The sequence below is a fragment of the Diceros bicornis genome, chromosome 36 (assembly GCF_020826845.1).
Source record: "Diceros bicornis minor isolate mBicDic1 chromosome 36, mDicBic1.mat.cur, whole genome shotgun sequence".
Taxonomy (NCBI): domain Eukaryota; kingdom Metazoa; phylum Chordata; class Mammalia; order Perissodactyla; family Rhinocerotidae; genus Diceros; species Diceros bicornis.
In genome coordinates, this window is record NC_080775.1 from 30,805,699 (window position 1) to 30,821,825 (window position 16,127).

A 16,127-nucleotide genomic window follows, 5' to 3' on the forward strand; every position below is an offset into this window, starting at 1 on the left:
GAATGTGTATTCTGCTGCTGTTGTATGGAATATTCTGTATATATGTGTCAGGTCCATTTGGTATAAAGCATCATCAAGTTCCTTATTTATGTACTGATTTTCTGTCTGGATGATCTATCCATTGTTGAACTTGGGGTATTGCATTTTCTTACTATTATTGCATTGCTCTCTATTTCTGCCTTCGGCTCTATTAATTTTTATTGAATATAATTAGGTGCTCTGATATTGGATGTGTTTACTTTTAAAATTGTTATATCCCCTAATGAATTGACCCTTTTATCATTATGTAATTATGTTCTTTCTCTCTGTTACAGCTTTTGACTAAAGGTCTTTTTATATGATATAAATAGCTATCCCTGCTCTCTTTTGGCCTCCAATATCTTTTTCCATCCTTTTACTTCAGTCTATGAGTGTCCTTAACGCGTAAGTCAATCTCTTGTATGTAGCATGTACTTGGTTCTTATTTTCCTATCCATTCAACCACTCCATGTCTCTTAATTGTAGAATTTAAACCTTTACACTCAGGGTAATTATTGATAGGTGAGGACTTACTATCACCATTTTGATAATTGTTTTCTGATTGTTATATACTTACCTTGTTCCTCTCTTTCTTTCTTTCTTCATGAAAGGTGATTTTTCTGGCAATGGTATGCTTTGATTCTTTTCTCTTTATCATTTGTGTATCTATTATAGGTTTTTGCTTTGTGATAACTATGAGGCTTTCATAATACATCTTATAGTTATGAAAGTCCATTTTAAGCTGATAGCACTTAAGTTCAATTGCAAAAACAGTTCTACACATTTATTTGCCAACACTTACATTTTGTTTTTGATGTCACAGTTTACATCTTTTTTTAATTGTGTCCATTAACAAAATATTGTGGTTATGCTTATTTTTATCATTTTTGTCTTTTAACCTACATGATAGAGTTTAAAGTGATTTAGACATCACCACTGCAGTATTACAGTATTTTGTATTTGACTATGTATTTACCTTTGCCACTGAATTTTATACTTTCGTGTTACTTCTTAGTGTTCTTTTAACTTAGCTTGAAGAACTTCTTTCAGTATTTTCTGTAAGGCATATCTAGTGTTGATAAATTTCCTCAGCTTTGTTTTGTCTGAGATGTCTTTATCTCTTCTGAATTTCTGAAGGACAAATTTTCTGGATAAAGTATCCTTGGTTGGGTTTTTCTTTGAGCACTTTGGTCTGCAAAATTTCTGCTGAGAAATATGCTGATAGCCTTAATGGGGTTCCTTTATATGTGATGAGTTTTTTTCTTTTGCTGCTATGAAAATTTTCTCTTTGTCTTTGATTTTTGAGAGTTTGATTGTAACGTGTCCCATTGAAGATCTCTTGGTATTGAATCTGTTTAGGGATCTTTGAGCTTCATGTACTTGGATGGCTATATCTCTCTCCAGATTTGGGAAGTTTTCAGCTTTTATTTCTTTAATTAAATTTTCTTTTCTTTTCTTTCTCTTTTCTCCTTGTGGGACTCCCATAATGCCAATATTGTTTCACTGCTTATATCCCATAATTCATGTAGGCTTTTTCTATTCTTTTTCATTCATATTTCTTTTTTCTCATCTGACTAGAAAATATCAAGAGATCTGTGTCAAGTTTCTCAATTCTTTCTTCTGCTTAACCGAGCCTGCTTTTTAAGCTCTCCATTGCATTTTTCATTTCATTCATTGTTCTTCAGCTCCAGAATTTCTGTTTGTTTCTTTTTATGATTTCTATCTCAGTTGAATTTTTGGTTTTGTTTATGCGTTGTTTCTCTGAGTTCATTGAATTGACCATCTGTATTCTCTTGAATCTCACTGAGCTTTCTTAAAATAATTATTTTGAGTTCTTTTTCAGGTAACTCATAGATCATTTCTTTGGAGTCAGTTACTGGAAATTATTGTGTTCCTTTGGTGGTGTCATGTTCCCTTGTTTTTTCATGTTTCTAATGGCTTTGCCTTGATGTCTGCACATTTGAGGGAGCAGTCATTCCTTCCACCCTTTTTGATGGGGAAAAATTTTCGACTGAAGGTGGTTATAAGGGTGCTGACTGGGTGGAGTGCGGTATCTCTGGTTACTGGAAGGGCACAGTGATGTTGTCTCCATGTAGCCCGGTCAGTTGAAGTCAATGTTGGTGAAGACTATGGGAGTCTTCTGTGGCCAAGACTGTGGAGGTTCTGTTGGTGATAGTGGCAGGTAGAGCTATTGAGATTCCTCAGAGGCAAAGGCTTCTGGGTTTCTCCTCTTCCCTTTTTTTGTCCTTTGGGTGGAAGTTCTAACTGGAGGGATCCTTCTTAGTTCCAGATCTGGTGCACTGGCATTCAAAGCAGCAGCAGAAGTGGGCTCATGGGATCAGGTGTGCATGGAACTACCACAACACCTTGGTCCTGGGGCACAAGTGTACTTGCTTGGTGGTGGCACCAGCATCTGAGGTGTGGGCATATGCACATGTCTCACTGAACTGGGGTCTGGGTCTTTGGGGCTCACCAGAGTGACCTTCCCTGGTGGGGGAGGAGGACACAGCTGTGGCACAGGCCCTGGAATGACAGGGTGCAACAGTGACTTGGGCCCAGGGGGTAGGGTCCAGTAAAAACCTGTGCTGGGATGGTGATTCAAAGCCATGACTTAGAACCGTGGGGACAGGGCACAGAGATGCAGCAGTGCAGCCTGTTAATGGCAGGTCAAAGCTGCAACTTACAACCCAGGGGGCAGTAGCAGAACAGCAGCAGCTTAGTCCCAGTGATGGTGGGACTAACCAACAATTTAGAAACCCAGGGGTGTGGCACAGATCTGCAGCAGCATAGATTGGTGATGGCAGGTCAAAACCACAACATAGACCCAGGAGGCGGTAGCAGAACAGCGGCAGCTTGGCCCCAGTGATTTTGGGCCAAAGGCCTGCTTTTGGGACCCAGATGGTGGGGTGCAGAGCAGCAACTGTGAATCCTGGTTATTGCAGGTCAAAACTCTGATTTAGGACCTGGGGCCAGGGTGTAGATCAGTGGCAGCTTGTCTCTGTTAATGGTGAGTCAAAGCTACGACTTGGAACCCAGGGGCAGGGTTCAGAGCAGCAGCAACTCCAGTCCCATGGTTGAGGAAGTGCTATGGCATCTTGATTCCAGAGAGCAAGGCACATCAGCAACTAGGTCCCTTGGGGGCAGGTCTCATTGCAGCAACAGCTCCAGCCCCAGGGAGGAATTGCAGTGGTGGGGACTCTAGGCAGCTCTGTTAGCTAGCTTTGGTATTGGTGAAGACTATGGGGTTCTTCAGTAGCAAAGGTGCAAACATCCAGGGTGATGAAGCTTGCTGGGGTTCTCCTGCTCTCCTTTTTCCTGTGGGATGAAAACCCGCTGAGGGGATCCCTCTAGGCAACAAGCTGCTGTGGACTCTGGGATGTGGTGATGCAGGTAAAATGCTTTCTATGCTTTTCTGTGCAGCCATCTTTGGCTTTTGAGCTCCATGATCTTTCTGCTGCTTCACTGTAGTCCAGAGCTATTTTTGTCAGTTTGTAGTTGTTTACTTATTGTTTTTGTTGGGGAAATGAGGGTTGGGACCTCTTAACCCTCCATCTTTCTGACATCACCTCCCCATTTAATGTTTTTTTTAATAGTTTCTTTTTCTGGGTTGAGAGTTACCATCAGTTCACTCATAATGTCTATCTTTTCCTTTAAACCCATGAACATATTTATAATAGCTCTTCTAAAAGTCCCTGTTGGCTAATTCCAATATTTGTATAATCTCTATTAACTGTTTTTCCCCTGGTTTGGGGTCATATTTTTCTATGTGCATGTCTAGTATTTTTTTTTATTATATACTGATTACTATGGATTCTATGGTTTTGAATCTTGATTATGTTTTCTTATTTTGAAAAGTACTGCTTTTTGTTTTTAAAGACATTTAATTTATTTGTGGCTCAGCTTTGTCCTATCAAAGTTTGATTGATGCTTTGTTAGTCCATGCCTAGAGTATTCCTTTCTTTACAGCTAGAGAAGCACTACTTTTAAAGTGTGGCCTTTTTGAGCTCTCAGCTAAACATTCTGGATATTAGCAGAGTTTCTCCACTGTGGATGATTGGAACCCCAGTGTCTCCCATCACTGTGCAATATCTCCAATCTCCACTCAGCTCATAGCTCCAAAATAATTTATTTTTTCCAGACTTCATTGTATTTCGTACTGTTTATGGGCAATTTACTATTTTTCCAAAGACTCAAAGGACTTTATGCAAATTTCAAGTGCTCCGTCTATAAGCATAGCTATTACCTTACATAGTATTCTGCCCCACAAATTCTGTTCACCTCATTAGACCCACACCTTGATCTCTGTCTCTTTTCAGTGAGATTCTTTTTCTATATTTGAGTTGTACTTCTCTTTACTACTGGGAATGCACCCTGAAGAAGAAGACCAGGTGAATAATGTGTTTCTCTTTTCTAAGGGATCATGGTCTTGTGCTGTTTCCATTGCCCAAAAGCATTTGCTTCTTATATTTTGTGTAGTTTCAATTTTTATAGCTCATTAATTTATTATCACAGTTTGTATGCTTAGCCTTTATAGTTCACTGTACACATACTAAAAAAGGAACATATTGGAAACTCTGATATATATTTTTATTTTTTATTTATTTATTTTTTTGGTGAGGAAGATTGGCCCTGAGCTAACATCTGTTGCCAATCTTCCTCTTTTTGCTTGAGGAAGATTGTCCCTGAGCTAACATCTGTGCCAGTCTTCCTCTATTTTGTATGTGGGATGCCACCACAGCATGGCTTGATGAGTGGTGTGTAGGTCCACACCTGGCATCCAAAACCATGAACTCTGGGCTGCCGAAGCGAAGCACGTGAACTTAATCACTACGCCACCAGGCTGGCCCCAGATATATATTTTTATAATAAGAAGATATAACAATTTCATGTAACCAGGAGGAAATGTCATATACTTTTTCAAAGTTCAGGGTATCTAGGTTATCTTTGGGCTAAAACCATATACTTTGGCAGAAGAGAAAATGGATAATGTAGGAGATAAGTTTTCCTGTAGATCAGGATTTGGATTCAAATGTCCAATCTCAAATTTAGAAACAAGAGAATTGTTCACTCTCATAGACACAGTGGTAAATAGATTCCTTCATTATTTTATAAAATTCTACTTAAGATAATTCGTTAGTTATAAGTATGTATCATCTTTTTTCTTTTTATAATTTAAACTTTATTCTCATCTATAACTGCTATAGAAAGTTGAAACTAGAATTAAAAGCATTTTTACTGCCTAGAGTAAACAATAAATTAAGAATTCCAAACCAATAAGCCAAAAATAATGATAAAATGAATTTGGCATGCCAATAAAAAGAAAGATTATTAAGTTTATTGCTCATGTTACCCGATTTTAACCTTACATTAACGTAATTTGAGGGAGTTGAAGACTGTTGAAAAATATGTGAAAAGTAAATAAGTATATGTAACGAGGCAAGAAATGTCTCATTATTTTTCAGAGATTTCACAGTTCATGTGTTTCTTAACTTAGTGTATTTAAGCATTTGTTGTATATGTGAGAAAAAAGACGTGGTAGTCAATAGTAGGTTAATGTCTATATACCAAGAATTGAAAGACCAAACATAACTTAGAAAACCTGGACTTGCTTAAATTGAAAAACACAGAAGTAAGTATAAAAGTAAGAAATATTACCAAGTATTTTAAAATTACGTTCAGCAGACATTTGCTCTGGAATTTATTAATGTGCATCTATTTTAACTTTTACATTTTAAAATTTGGCAACTAGCGTAAATGATTTTGAAAACTTTATTTATTTATTTTTTTAATTTTATTTATTTATTTTTTCCCCCAAAGCCCCAGTAGATAGTTGTATGTCATAGCTGCACATTCTTCTAGTTGCTGTATGTGGGACACGGTTGAAAACTTTAAAAAGTGACAGATATATCTGTTGCTCAAAAGTCATTCAGAAAATAACTCAGCCATCACTTTTGATGTTAAATGAGTTTTTATTTTTTGTTGCTCATGAAAAAAAAAACAAAAATCAATAACAACCACAGAAATGAATAAAGCTGTCATTCTTGAGTCAAAAGGCCAAGTTGTCAAAGCAAATAAAGATATGTCTCATCATTTCCTAAAGTTCTTAAGAAAATGTTTCTCTCCTCTTTGATTTAGGCATCTATTTTTGCAGGTCGGGAAACAAACCAGTTGCTTATTAAAGTGTTTGGCCAACCATGGCCTTGGGCTTAAGGTCCAGGATCTGGTGATCCCCAAAGGTCTATATTTGATTTATCTTGAACCAGAAACCTATTAACAAACAAGGCAAGTTATCTTCCCCCACACACTCAACATACATGGGTAAAACAAGGACAGGATAAATGCAACACGCTCTTACGATCCATTAAGGGAATAATGGAAACACATGGGAGTGTGACTTGTCTATAGAAATTCTAATATTTCACTGGAAATTTTGGAAGATGCCCCGAATCTAAGGTTAGGAAATGTGGCATCTGTCACAATTTGAAATGCTCGTTGATTAAGTCCTCGTTTTGCTCTCTGGGAGTATTTCCTTAGACACTGGCTCCATCTTCTGCGAGATCCCTTTCTGGGATCCTTTTCTGAGATCATCCTCCATAACCACATCTGGAAACGGCTTTGTAGAACGTGCCTTCCCTGGCAGCTGAGCAGCTTTCAGCCTGCCTACGCTCAGTAGAAACTCTAGGTCCAGAGGTCTCCTTGCATCTTAGTCACTTATAGCCTCTTTAATCTACGCTGGCAGGGACTTTGCCAATAAAGCTCTCTTGAAAACTTTGTGAGTTTTCTGTGAGTTTTATTTCAGTCGACTTCATTTGTCAAAATCTGTGCACATTCACAATTATTTTCAAACCAGGCTCTCTCTGGACTTAATTAGCATACTTTGGGCATATCTTTTTTTGTGTGACTATGCCTTTATTAATTTTTCTGTGAGACTTTTTTTAGAGCTTGAAGAGTTGACTAGGAGTCCCTGAAGTCTTTTAGAAGACTTAACAATTGATATTTTAAAAAGTCGTGATTAGTTCTTAGCCTGAAATTAGTTTCTTTATGGCAGTTTTTGGATCTGGCGTTTCTCTTGAAGTGTGTTTTAATGTCCACTTATTTGATCTGGTAACAAACAGTCTCATTTTCAACCTGACAAGTCCTGGAATATCTGGGCTCTTTATGCTCCTTTTTACTTCTGATTGCAAACTAGCCAGTACTTTGCTGAACTATTTTTTTTAGTTTTTGAATTTCTTTTTGTTTTTAATTGTGGTAAAACACATAACATGGAATTTACCATTTAACCAGTTTTATTTGTACAGTTCAGTAGTGTTAAGTATATACACCTCGTTGGGCAACAGATCCTCAGAACTTTTTTGTCTTGCTAAACTGAAACTCTAAACCCATTAAACAACTCCCTATTTCCCCTCCCCACAGCTCATAGTAACTACCATTCTACTTTTTGTTTCTGTGAATTGGACTATGTTAGAAACCTCATATTAATGGAATCATATAGTTGTTTTTCTGTGACTGGCTTATTTCACTTAGTATAATGTTCTCAAGGTTCATCTATGTTGTAGCATATGACAATATTTCCTTCCTTTTTAAGACTGAGTATTATTTCATTGTATGTATATACCACATATTATTTATCCATTCATTCATTGATGGACATTTGGTTTGCTTCCAACTCTTGGCTTTTGGGAATAATGCTGCAAAGAATGTGGGTGTGCAAATATCTCTGTGAGACCTTGCTTTCAGTTCTTTTGGGTATATACCCAGAAGTAGGATTGCTGTATCATATGGTAGTTCTGTTTTTAATATTTTGAGCAACATGCGTACTGTTTTCCAGCAGTTGTGCCATTTTGCATTCCCACCAACAGTGCACAAGGGTTCCAATTTCTCCACGTCCTTATCAACACTTATAATTTTTTATTTTTCTTTTTTATAATAGTCATCCCAATAGATGTGAGGTGATATCTCATTGTGGTATTGATTTGCATTTCTCTGATGATTATTGATGTTGAGCATCTTTTCATATGCTTGTTGTCCATCTGTATATCATTTTTGAAGAGATGCAAAATGTTAAATAATAGTAGTTATGGGAGCATCTTTTATTTATTCCTGACTTTAATAAGAATGCTTCTACTGTTTTATATTAAGTATAATATTTGCTTTAGGTTGCCTTTTTCAAGTTTCTTTATATTCCTTACCCATTAAGATTGAAAAAAATCATTCTCTTTTAGGATTAATTGAGATTTTTATAAGATTTTTCTCTTCAATCAATGTAGTGAATTAAGTATAGAGCCATCCTTGCATCTGGACTAAATCCCATTTGAACATGGTGCATTTTTAAATGTACTACTTCATTTTATTTACTTTGGGTTTCTTAAGTCTGGATGTCTATGTCCTTTCCTAGATTCGAACATTATTTCTTTGAATAAGCTTTCTCTCTTTGTCTCTCTCTCTCTTCTTGTGGAATATCATAATGCATATATCGGTTCACTTGATGATATCCCATAAATCTCATAGGCTTTCTTCGCTATTTTTCATTCTTTTTAATTTTTTCTCTTCTTACTGGTAATTTCAAATGACTTATCTTTGAATTAGCTGATTCTTTCGTCTGATTGATCAAGTCTGTTGTTGAAACTCTCTATTGCATTGTTTATTTCATTCGTTGTATTCTTCAGGTCCAGAATTTCTGAACTTTTTTTTTTATGATTTCTACCTCTTTGTTGAATTTCTTTTTTTGTTCAGGTATTATTTTCCTGTTTTTGTTCAGCTGTCTATCTGTATTCTCTTGTGGCTTGCTGAGCTTCTTTAAAATAATTATTTTGAATTCGTTGTCAGACAATTATAGATCTCCATCCTTTGAGGTCGGTTCCTGGAAATTTGTTGTGTGCTTTTGTAGTGTCATGTTTTTCTGATTTTTCCATGTTCCTTGTAGCCTTGGATTGGTGTCTGCACATTTGAAGGAGCAGTCACCTTTTCCTCACTTTATAGGGAAAAAACTTCATCTGTGGGTGAGCATGAGGGTGCTGGCTGGATGGGGTGCCTGGCAGCACAGAATCTGATGCCAGGTAGGGAAATGCAAGTTTAGGGTGTGCAGGGCTTTTGGATCTGGGGGGCATGTGGCAACACTGGGTCTAGGGGGACTTATAGTGCTGCTGGCCTGGGTATTGCACAGTGGTGTTTGGTCTGGTGGGGGGCACAGCATTGACTCTGGCTATAGGGAAGCTCAGCAGCTTGAGCTCCATGCAGCTCCATCACCTGGGGTGTACATCAGTGAGGGGTGTGGGGTCCATGGTAGCAGCAAGTGCTGCTGGTGTCCTCAGTGGTCAGTGCTGGTGGGGTTCTCCTGCTATTCTTTTCCCCACTGGGGAGAAGTAACAGCTGAGGGCCTTCCTTTTGACGCTGAGCTATGCCAGCCTGGGGATAGGGTGATGAAGGTGAACTTCTTCCTATACTTTTCTATGTGGCCATCGTTGGTTTTTGTCATCCACTGGGTTGCTGCAGCTTCTTAATTGTCCTCCAGAGTACTCTCCGTGCTGTTTTTGTCCATGGATAGTTGTTAAATCATTGTTTTTGTGGGACACAAGGACTGGGACCTCCTGGTCCACCATCTTGCTGATGTCACTCCTCCATTATTCAGTTTCAAATGGCTTTTATTCTCAGTTGTATATAATTGTATGTATATCCTCAGTGTATCTTTCAGTTAAAATACAAGAATTAGAAATACTGTTATAAAATAAGCTATGTTGAGCATAAAATGATAATTATGCTAATTTGCCTTTTGTAAATTTATTTAGCACATAAATATCAATGTTTGAATGGGAAAACAATAAAATTTATATCCAGTTTAGCTTTACACTTATTGAGAATAAGAGTATTATACACTTTGAATGTTGAAGAGAAATGCTTGTGAATAGCAATATAAAATGTACTCTCTCACCTCATTGTTTACAAATGAAAAATAAATATTGAAAATAACCTGGTGTTTGCTTTTATGTCAACTTAAAAGAATTCAAAATATCAGCACGTAAAGCAGAAGTTAGCTCTTTTATGCAACATTATATTGTTAAATTTCAATCTACACTTTGATATACATGTGAATCAAAACTAAAAATAACATAACACCTTTAAAATTTTGTTCATAAACTGTGCTTCTTCCTATGTAATTGATGTAAAATAAATAAAGGGCTTTACTTTTAATAATGAAAATGTAAGTTTTGTCATTGCATACATAATGAATATTATTACAGATTATATTTAAATCTGAATTGTATAATATTCAATGTTGATCCAAAACGACTTTAAATAAACTTTTGTAATTTATATATCTTGGCAATATAAAAATATAGCCCCAAATTCTTTGACACTTCTAATCAAGAAGTGTAGTCTATGTACCCTCCTATTGAAACTGGCTGGCTTGTAACCATCTCCGTGAATAGAATAAGGTGTAAGTGATGCTTTATGGCTTCTGCCTGGCTCTTTTGGAATGCTCAACTCAGTCTCAAGAAGCTCAAGCCACAGGAAAGCCACATAGAGGTCCTCTGATCAACAGCCCTAGCTGAGACAGACATGTGAGTGATGAAGAGTCTAGCTTACATTGTCCTTTGAGTCACAAAAGTTTTTAGTTTAATGGCATCCAATTTATCTGCATTTTCATTTGATGCTCGTACTTTTGATGCTATATCCAAGAAACTATTGCCTAACCTAAGGTCATAAAAATTTACTCCTATGTTTTCTTCTAAGAGTTAAAATTTTAACTCACATTTATATCTATAATACACTTTGAGTTGTGTATAGTGTGACACTGAGGTCCAAATTCATTCTTTTGAACATGGATGTTCAGTTGTTCCCAGAACCATTTGTTGAAAAGACAATTATTCTCTCCCTGCTGATTTTTCTTAGTGTCCTTTTAGAAAATCAATTGATCATAACTGTAAGGGTTTATTTTTGAACTCTCCATTCTATTTCATTTATCTATATGCCTGTGATTATTACCAGTGTCACATTATCTTGATTATTGTAGTAAGTTTTTATATCAGGAAGTAGGAGTTTTTTGACTTTTTTCTTCTTATTCAAGATGGTTTGGGGTATTCTAGGTCCCTTAAATTTCCATATGAATTTTAATATCACCTTATCAATTTCTGCAAAATAGCCATCTGGGATTTTTATAGGGATTAAATTAAATCTGTAGCTCATTTAAAGTGTATTGTGATCTTAACAATATTAAGTCTAATAATCCATAACCAGGGATGTCTTACCATTTATTATATCTGTTTAATTACTTTCAATGATGTTTTGTAGTTTTCAGTGTACAAGTCTTAAACTTATTTTGTTAAATTCATTCTTAAGTGTTCTATTGATTTTGATACTATTGTAAATAGAATTGTTTTCTTAATTTCATTTTCTGCTTGTTCATTGCTAGTGTATTGAAATACAATTGAGTTTTGTATATTGATCTTGTAACCTCAAGCTTTTGCTGAATTCATTTATTCTAATAGGTTTTGGGTTTTTTTTTTATTTTGGTATGTGTATGTGTATATTCCTTAGGACTTTCTATATACAACACCTGCAAGAAGAGAGAGTTTTATTTTTATCTCCCCAATATTGATATCTTCTATTTATTTTTCTTGCCGAATTGTCCTAGCTAGAAACTCCATTACATTTTGTCTTTTATTCTATTAATGTGGTTCGGTACATTTAGTGATTGATTTTTCCTTATTAAACCAACCAAGCATTTCCAGGGTTGTTGATTTTCTCTTCTCTATTTTATTTAGTTTTGGTCTAGTCTTTATTATTTGCTTCCCTCTGCTTGCTTTGGGTTTAGTTTGTTTATTGATTGTGGTCTCTCTTCTTTTTCAAAATAGGTGTTTGTAGCTATAAATTTTCCTCTAAACATCACTTTAGCTGTATCCCATAAATTTTGATCTGGTGTGGTTTTGTTTTCCTTCATTTCAAAGTATTTTCTAGTTTCCCTTGTGATTTCTTCTTTGAACCATTAGTCATTTAGGAGCATGTTGTTTAATTTTCACTTATTTGTGAATTTCCCTTATCTCCTTCTGTTATTGATTTCTAATGTCATTCCATAGGAGTTAGAGAACATACTTTGTGTCATGTCAATCTTATTAAATTTATTGAGGTTGATTTATGGCCTACTGTATTGTATATCTTGGAGACTGTTCCAAATGCATTTGAGAAGAACATGTATTCAGCTTTTGTTGGATGAAGTGTTTTGTAGATATCTATAGACCTCTCCCGAGCTCTAGTTAGTTTATAATGTTGTTCAATTATTCTGTTTCCTTCTTGATCTAATGCTTAGTGCTTTATCCATTATTTAAATTGGGGTATTGAAGTCTCCAACTATTGTTGTTGAAATATCTGTAATTGGCTATGGTTGGGCATGAAATATCACATATGGGATTTTGGTCTGGAGCTGGGCTCCTCAATATACACACATATACATATACATGTACATATATATTCACATATTCATACACATGTATACCTGCATATGCATACATGCATATACACACGAGTAGACATATTTAGATATCATGAATTCTCATGGACAACTTTAACTCCAATCCATCCCCTCAGGTCTTGTTCTTTCCTTCCTTTGTTTTGTATGTGTGTGTCCTTTCTTCCACAGTGTGAACTTGACTCTGAACAACATCAACACATTTACTCATTTGATACATCCTATAATGCTTTTAAATTTGTTCCAGAATTGCTCAGCACATAGCACTAGGAAATTAAAACGTACTAAAAAGATTTCATGATTTTATTTGCACCTTACTCTCTTGACTAAGACTGAGGATATATGCCAGATTTGTATTCTTAGGTTACTTGGATTAGTGCTTTGTTTTTTCCTTCAAAAGGTTCATTTGTTTGTTTTCAGTTTTACTTCTCTTTTCTAATCCTGTTGATTTAATTTAATTTAATTTATTTGAATATGCACATTAACCTACTTCTCAAGGTATAAATATGCAAAAAGTATACTTAGAGAAGTATCATTCCTTCTGTATCCCTTCTCTTTGCACTGCACAATCCTCCTGCCACCCCCTTGAAGGTAACTAAGTATATTGTTTTCTGATTTATCTTTCTTATGTTTCATTTTGTAAAGGTAAGTGTCTCTCTACGTTTTTTTTTCTTAGCATAATAGATATCCTCTTTTTCATTTTTTTCACTTAATATTATGTTCTAGAAATAATGAAATAGCTTAAAATACAAACTCATTAAAACTGTTTTCACATCAGATCTAGAATTATGATAATTTACTTATAACTTTATAAAAGTGAGAGAAATTGGTACTGTATGCTTGTTCTAAATTTGAGATCTAGATATTTCACAATAGATCTGTTTTTCTGTTTAGTAGAATAATGCATCTCTTTATGTAGCTCAGGATAGAGTATCAGATGAAAGTCTTATGCTTGAGAATGAAGCAGTGTCAGACACCGACATGCAAATGTTGCAACTAAGAACTTCTAGGGTAAATAGACGCAATGGTAAGTATAATAATTATAGATATCTTTAAATTATTTTAAGTTAATCTCATCAAAAGATCTTTTTTCTTGGGTTTATGAATATATGTTTAAGCATATATTTTGTAGAAATTTTACACTTTGAAGTGTAAATACCCTAAGATAACCAGAAAACTAAAGTGAAAGCTTTGATATATTTTGTTTGGTATTTGCATAGTCAGTGACTAGTATATAACAAAACTGCTTCCACACCACACTCATAAAAACTATTCACACAAATTTCCCACTTCACTTCCATGGTCTATTTAAATAAATAGTACACTGCTATAAGTTTGCAGTTCTCTTCCTTTAATTTTGTACAAAGGAGAAGAAATTTTGAAGATTAGTTGGCATATCCAAAAGTTTTATGATAGATCTGTTTTTCTATTTAGCATTTCTTCTAACTCAGCAAAAGGATATGGTATCTGTTGAAAATCAATTGCCTGAGGACATAGCTCTAGTTTTCAGAAGCCAATCTCAAACTAAGAATTTTGAAGCTACCAGAAATGAGAGTTTTGATAGTAAGTAATTAATTAAAAATCTTTAAAATTATTTTCAATTAAATTCAGGAGAACTTTGTTCCATAGTTCATGAATATGTCTACAATTATTTTGTTCATACTTTTAGATCTTTATTGGTGATTTATCTGTGTGTTCTATAATTCTTGAGTTAGATGTGTTAAATTTCCCACTATGATTATGGATTTCTCTATTTCTTCTTATGTCAGGTTTTGCTTTATGTCTTATGACATTTTATTATTAACATACATATAAATTTAAAATTAATAATTTTCCTAGAGTGTGGACCCTTTTGTCCTAATGAAGGGCCCCACTTTATTATTTGTATAGTTTTTGTCTGTTCGTTTGCCTTAAACACCTGCTATTAATGTAGCTCCACCAACTTCAGATTGGTATTTGTATGATACATTTTTATCTATCCTGTTGCTTTAACCTTCCTATATATTTATGATTTTTCTGTATCTCTCTTGTATGAAGCTCATAGTTGTGTATTTTTCAAATTCAGTCTGATATCTTTGTCTTTTAATTAGCCCTAATGATCATACTTGATCCAATTTTGATATTTTGAGGTTTAAGTTATACCATTTTCTTTGTGATTCCTGTTTTTCCTGCCTGGTCAACTTCTTTTACTCTCCGTTCTGTTCTATATTTTTATATTGTTACATATTTTTTCCTTAGACATATTTGATACCCCAAATTTTAACTTTATTCTAAACTGTGAATATGCCAAGAGAATATTTTAAGTATTAATAACCAATATTAAATTATTATTAACTTTAAATTATTGATATCTCTGACTATCTGAAAAGCAACAAGACTGATTCTATTTGCACAAGTAAAAAACGTAGTCACACATTTATATTTCAATAGACAGCTTCTTTTAATAGTTTATTACCACAAAGTATGATTTACTTCTATCATTAAGAAATGAGACAAAATATTGTTGGTTAATTACCATATATTGCAAATCTAGTACTTAAACTACAGATCTTCTTCTCTATTTAGTGCATTTAAAAGTCTTTCTTCTTGTAACCCAGAGTGTGGATGAAGTGTCATATAAAAATATTTTGCCTAACACTTGGAGCTGCTAGAAAGAATAGACTCAGTAGTAAATATGATAGTTATGAAAACTATTAAATTATTTTAATTATGTTCATTTTTAATTAAATTAAGTGTGATTTGGTTCATAGATGTGTGTCCTGATACAACTTTACAAACATCCACTGTCAAAATTTTAAAAATTGTATTATTTAAATTTCTTACTTCTTTATTTCCATGAATTTTTAATTCATTCTGCCATTTACTGAGAGATGCATATTGAATTCTCCTACTAATGATTTTGAATTTATCTTTTTCTTCTTGTAGTTCTATCCTCTTTTTCTTGTACTGCCTGTGTTATTAGCTGCACACAGATTTTAAAAGTTACATATTTCTGGTGAACTCAACGTTTTCTTTTTATTAAAGAGACCATTTTAATCTTTGGTAAGGTCCTTTGACTTAAGTCCTATTTTGTCTGACAATGACATAACTGTAGCAGATTTATTTTGATTAGTATTTTCATGACATATCTTTTTTCATCTATTTACTTTCTACCTTTTTGTATTCTTAAAATTTAGTGGTGTATCTTATAGTTTATAGTTAGATTATTTATAAATCCAGTGTGACTTTGTTCCTAGAACATGTAATCCATTTATAATTATTATAATTATTAATATATTTGGATTTAAATATTTCGGGGTGTTTCCTATTTTTCCCACTTAATCCATCTTTCTCTTTTTTAAATTTATGTTGAAATTATTATTTTTTATTCATTCCAATTTTTAAATCAATCAAATGTTTTAAAATGTAAAAACCTTTTAAAAATGTGAATATTCTTAGAAAAATGAAGTCTACTTTCAACTTTTTAAGTGTATATATTGAACTAACACAGTGCCTCCACATACTTTCAGTAAAAATACTCTCATGATTTTTACAATTAACTTCATAGGTCATTTTGAAAATTCACCAACCTTATTTTTTGATCATTTAAAAAATTGTGGTCATTTGCTTAAATTATTATAAAAATGAGAGGAAACTTTGGGTAGTT

At 34.3% G+C, this 16,127-nt stretch overlaps 1 protein-coding gene across 1 annotated transcript in view; it reads left to right on the forward strand.

Moving 5' to 3' along the window:
• The window catches only part of CCDC7 (coiled-coil domain containing 7), a 403,315-nt gene that overhangs the window by 203,135 nt on the left and 184,053 nt on the right, over positions 1–16,127 (forward strand). The window contains 2 exon segments of the mRNA XM_058532824.1: positions 13,401–13,508; positions 13,916–14,044. Coding sequence (XP_058388807.1) covers positions 13,401–13,508; positions 13,916–14,044 — 237 coding nt within the window.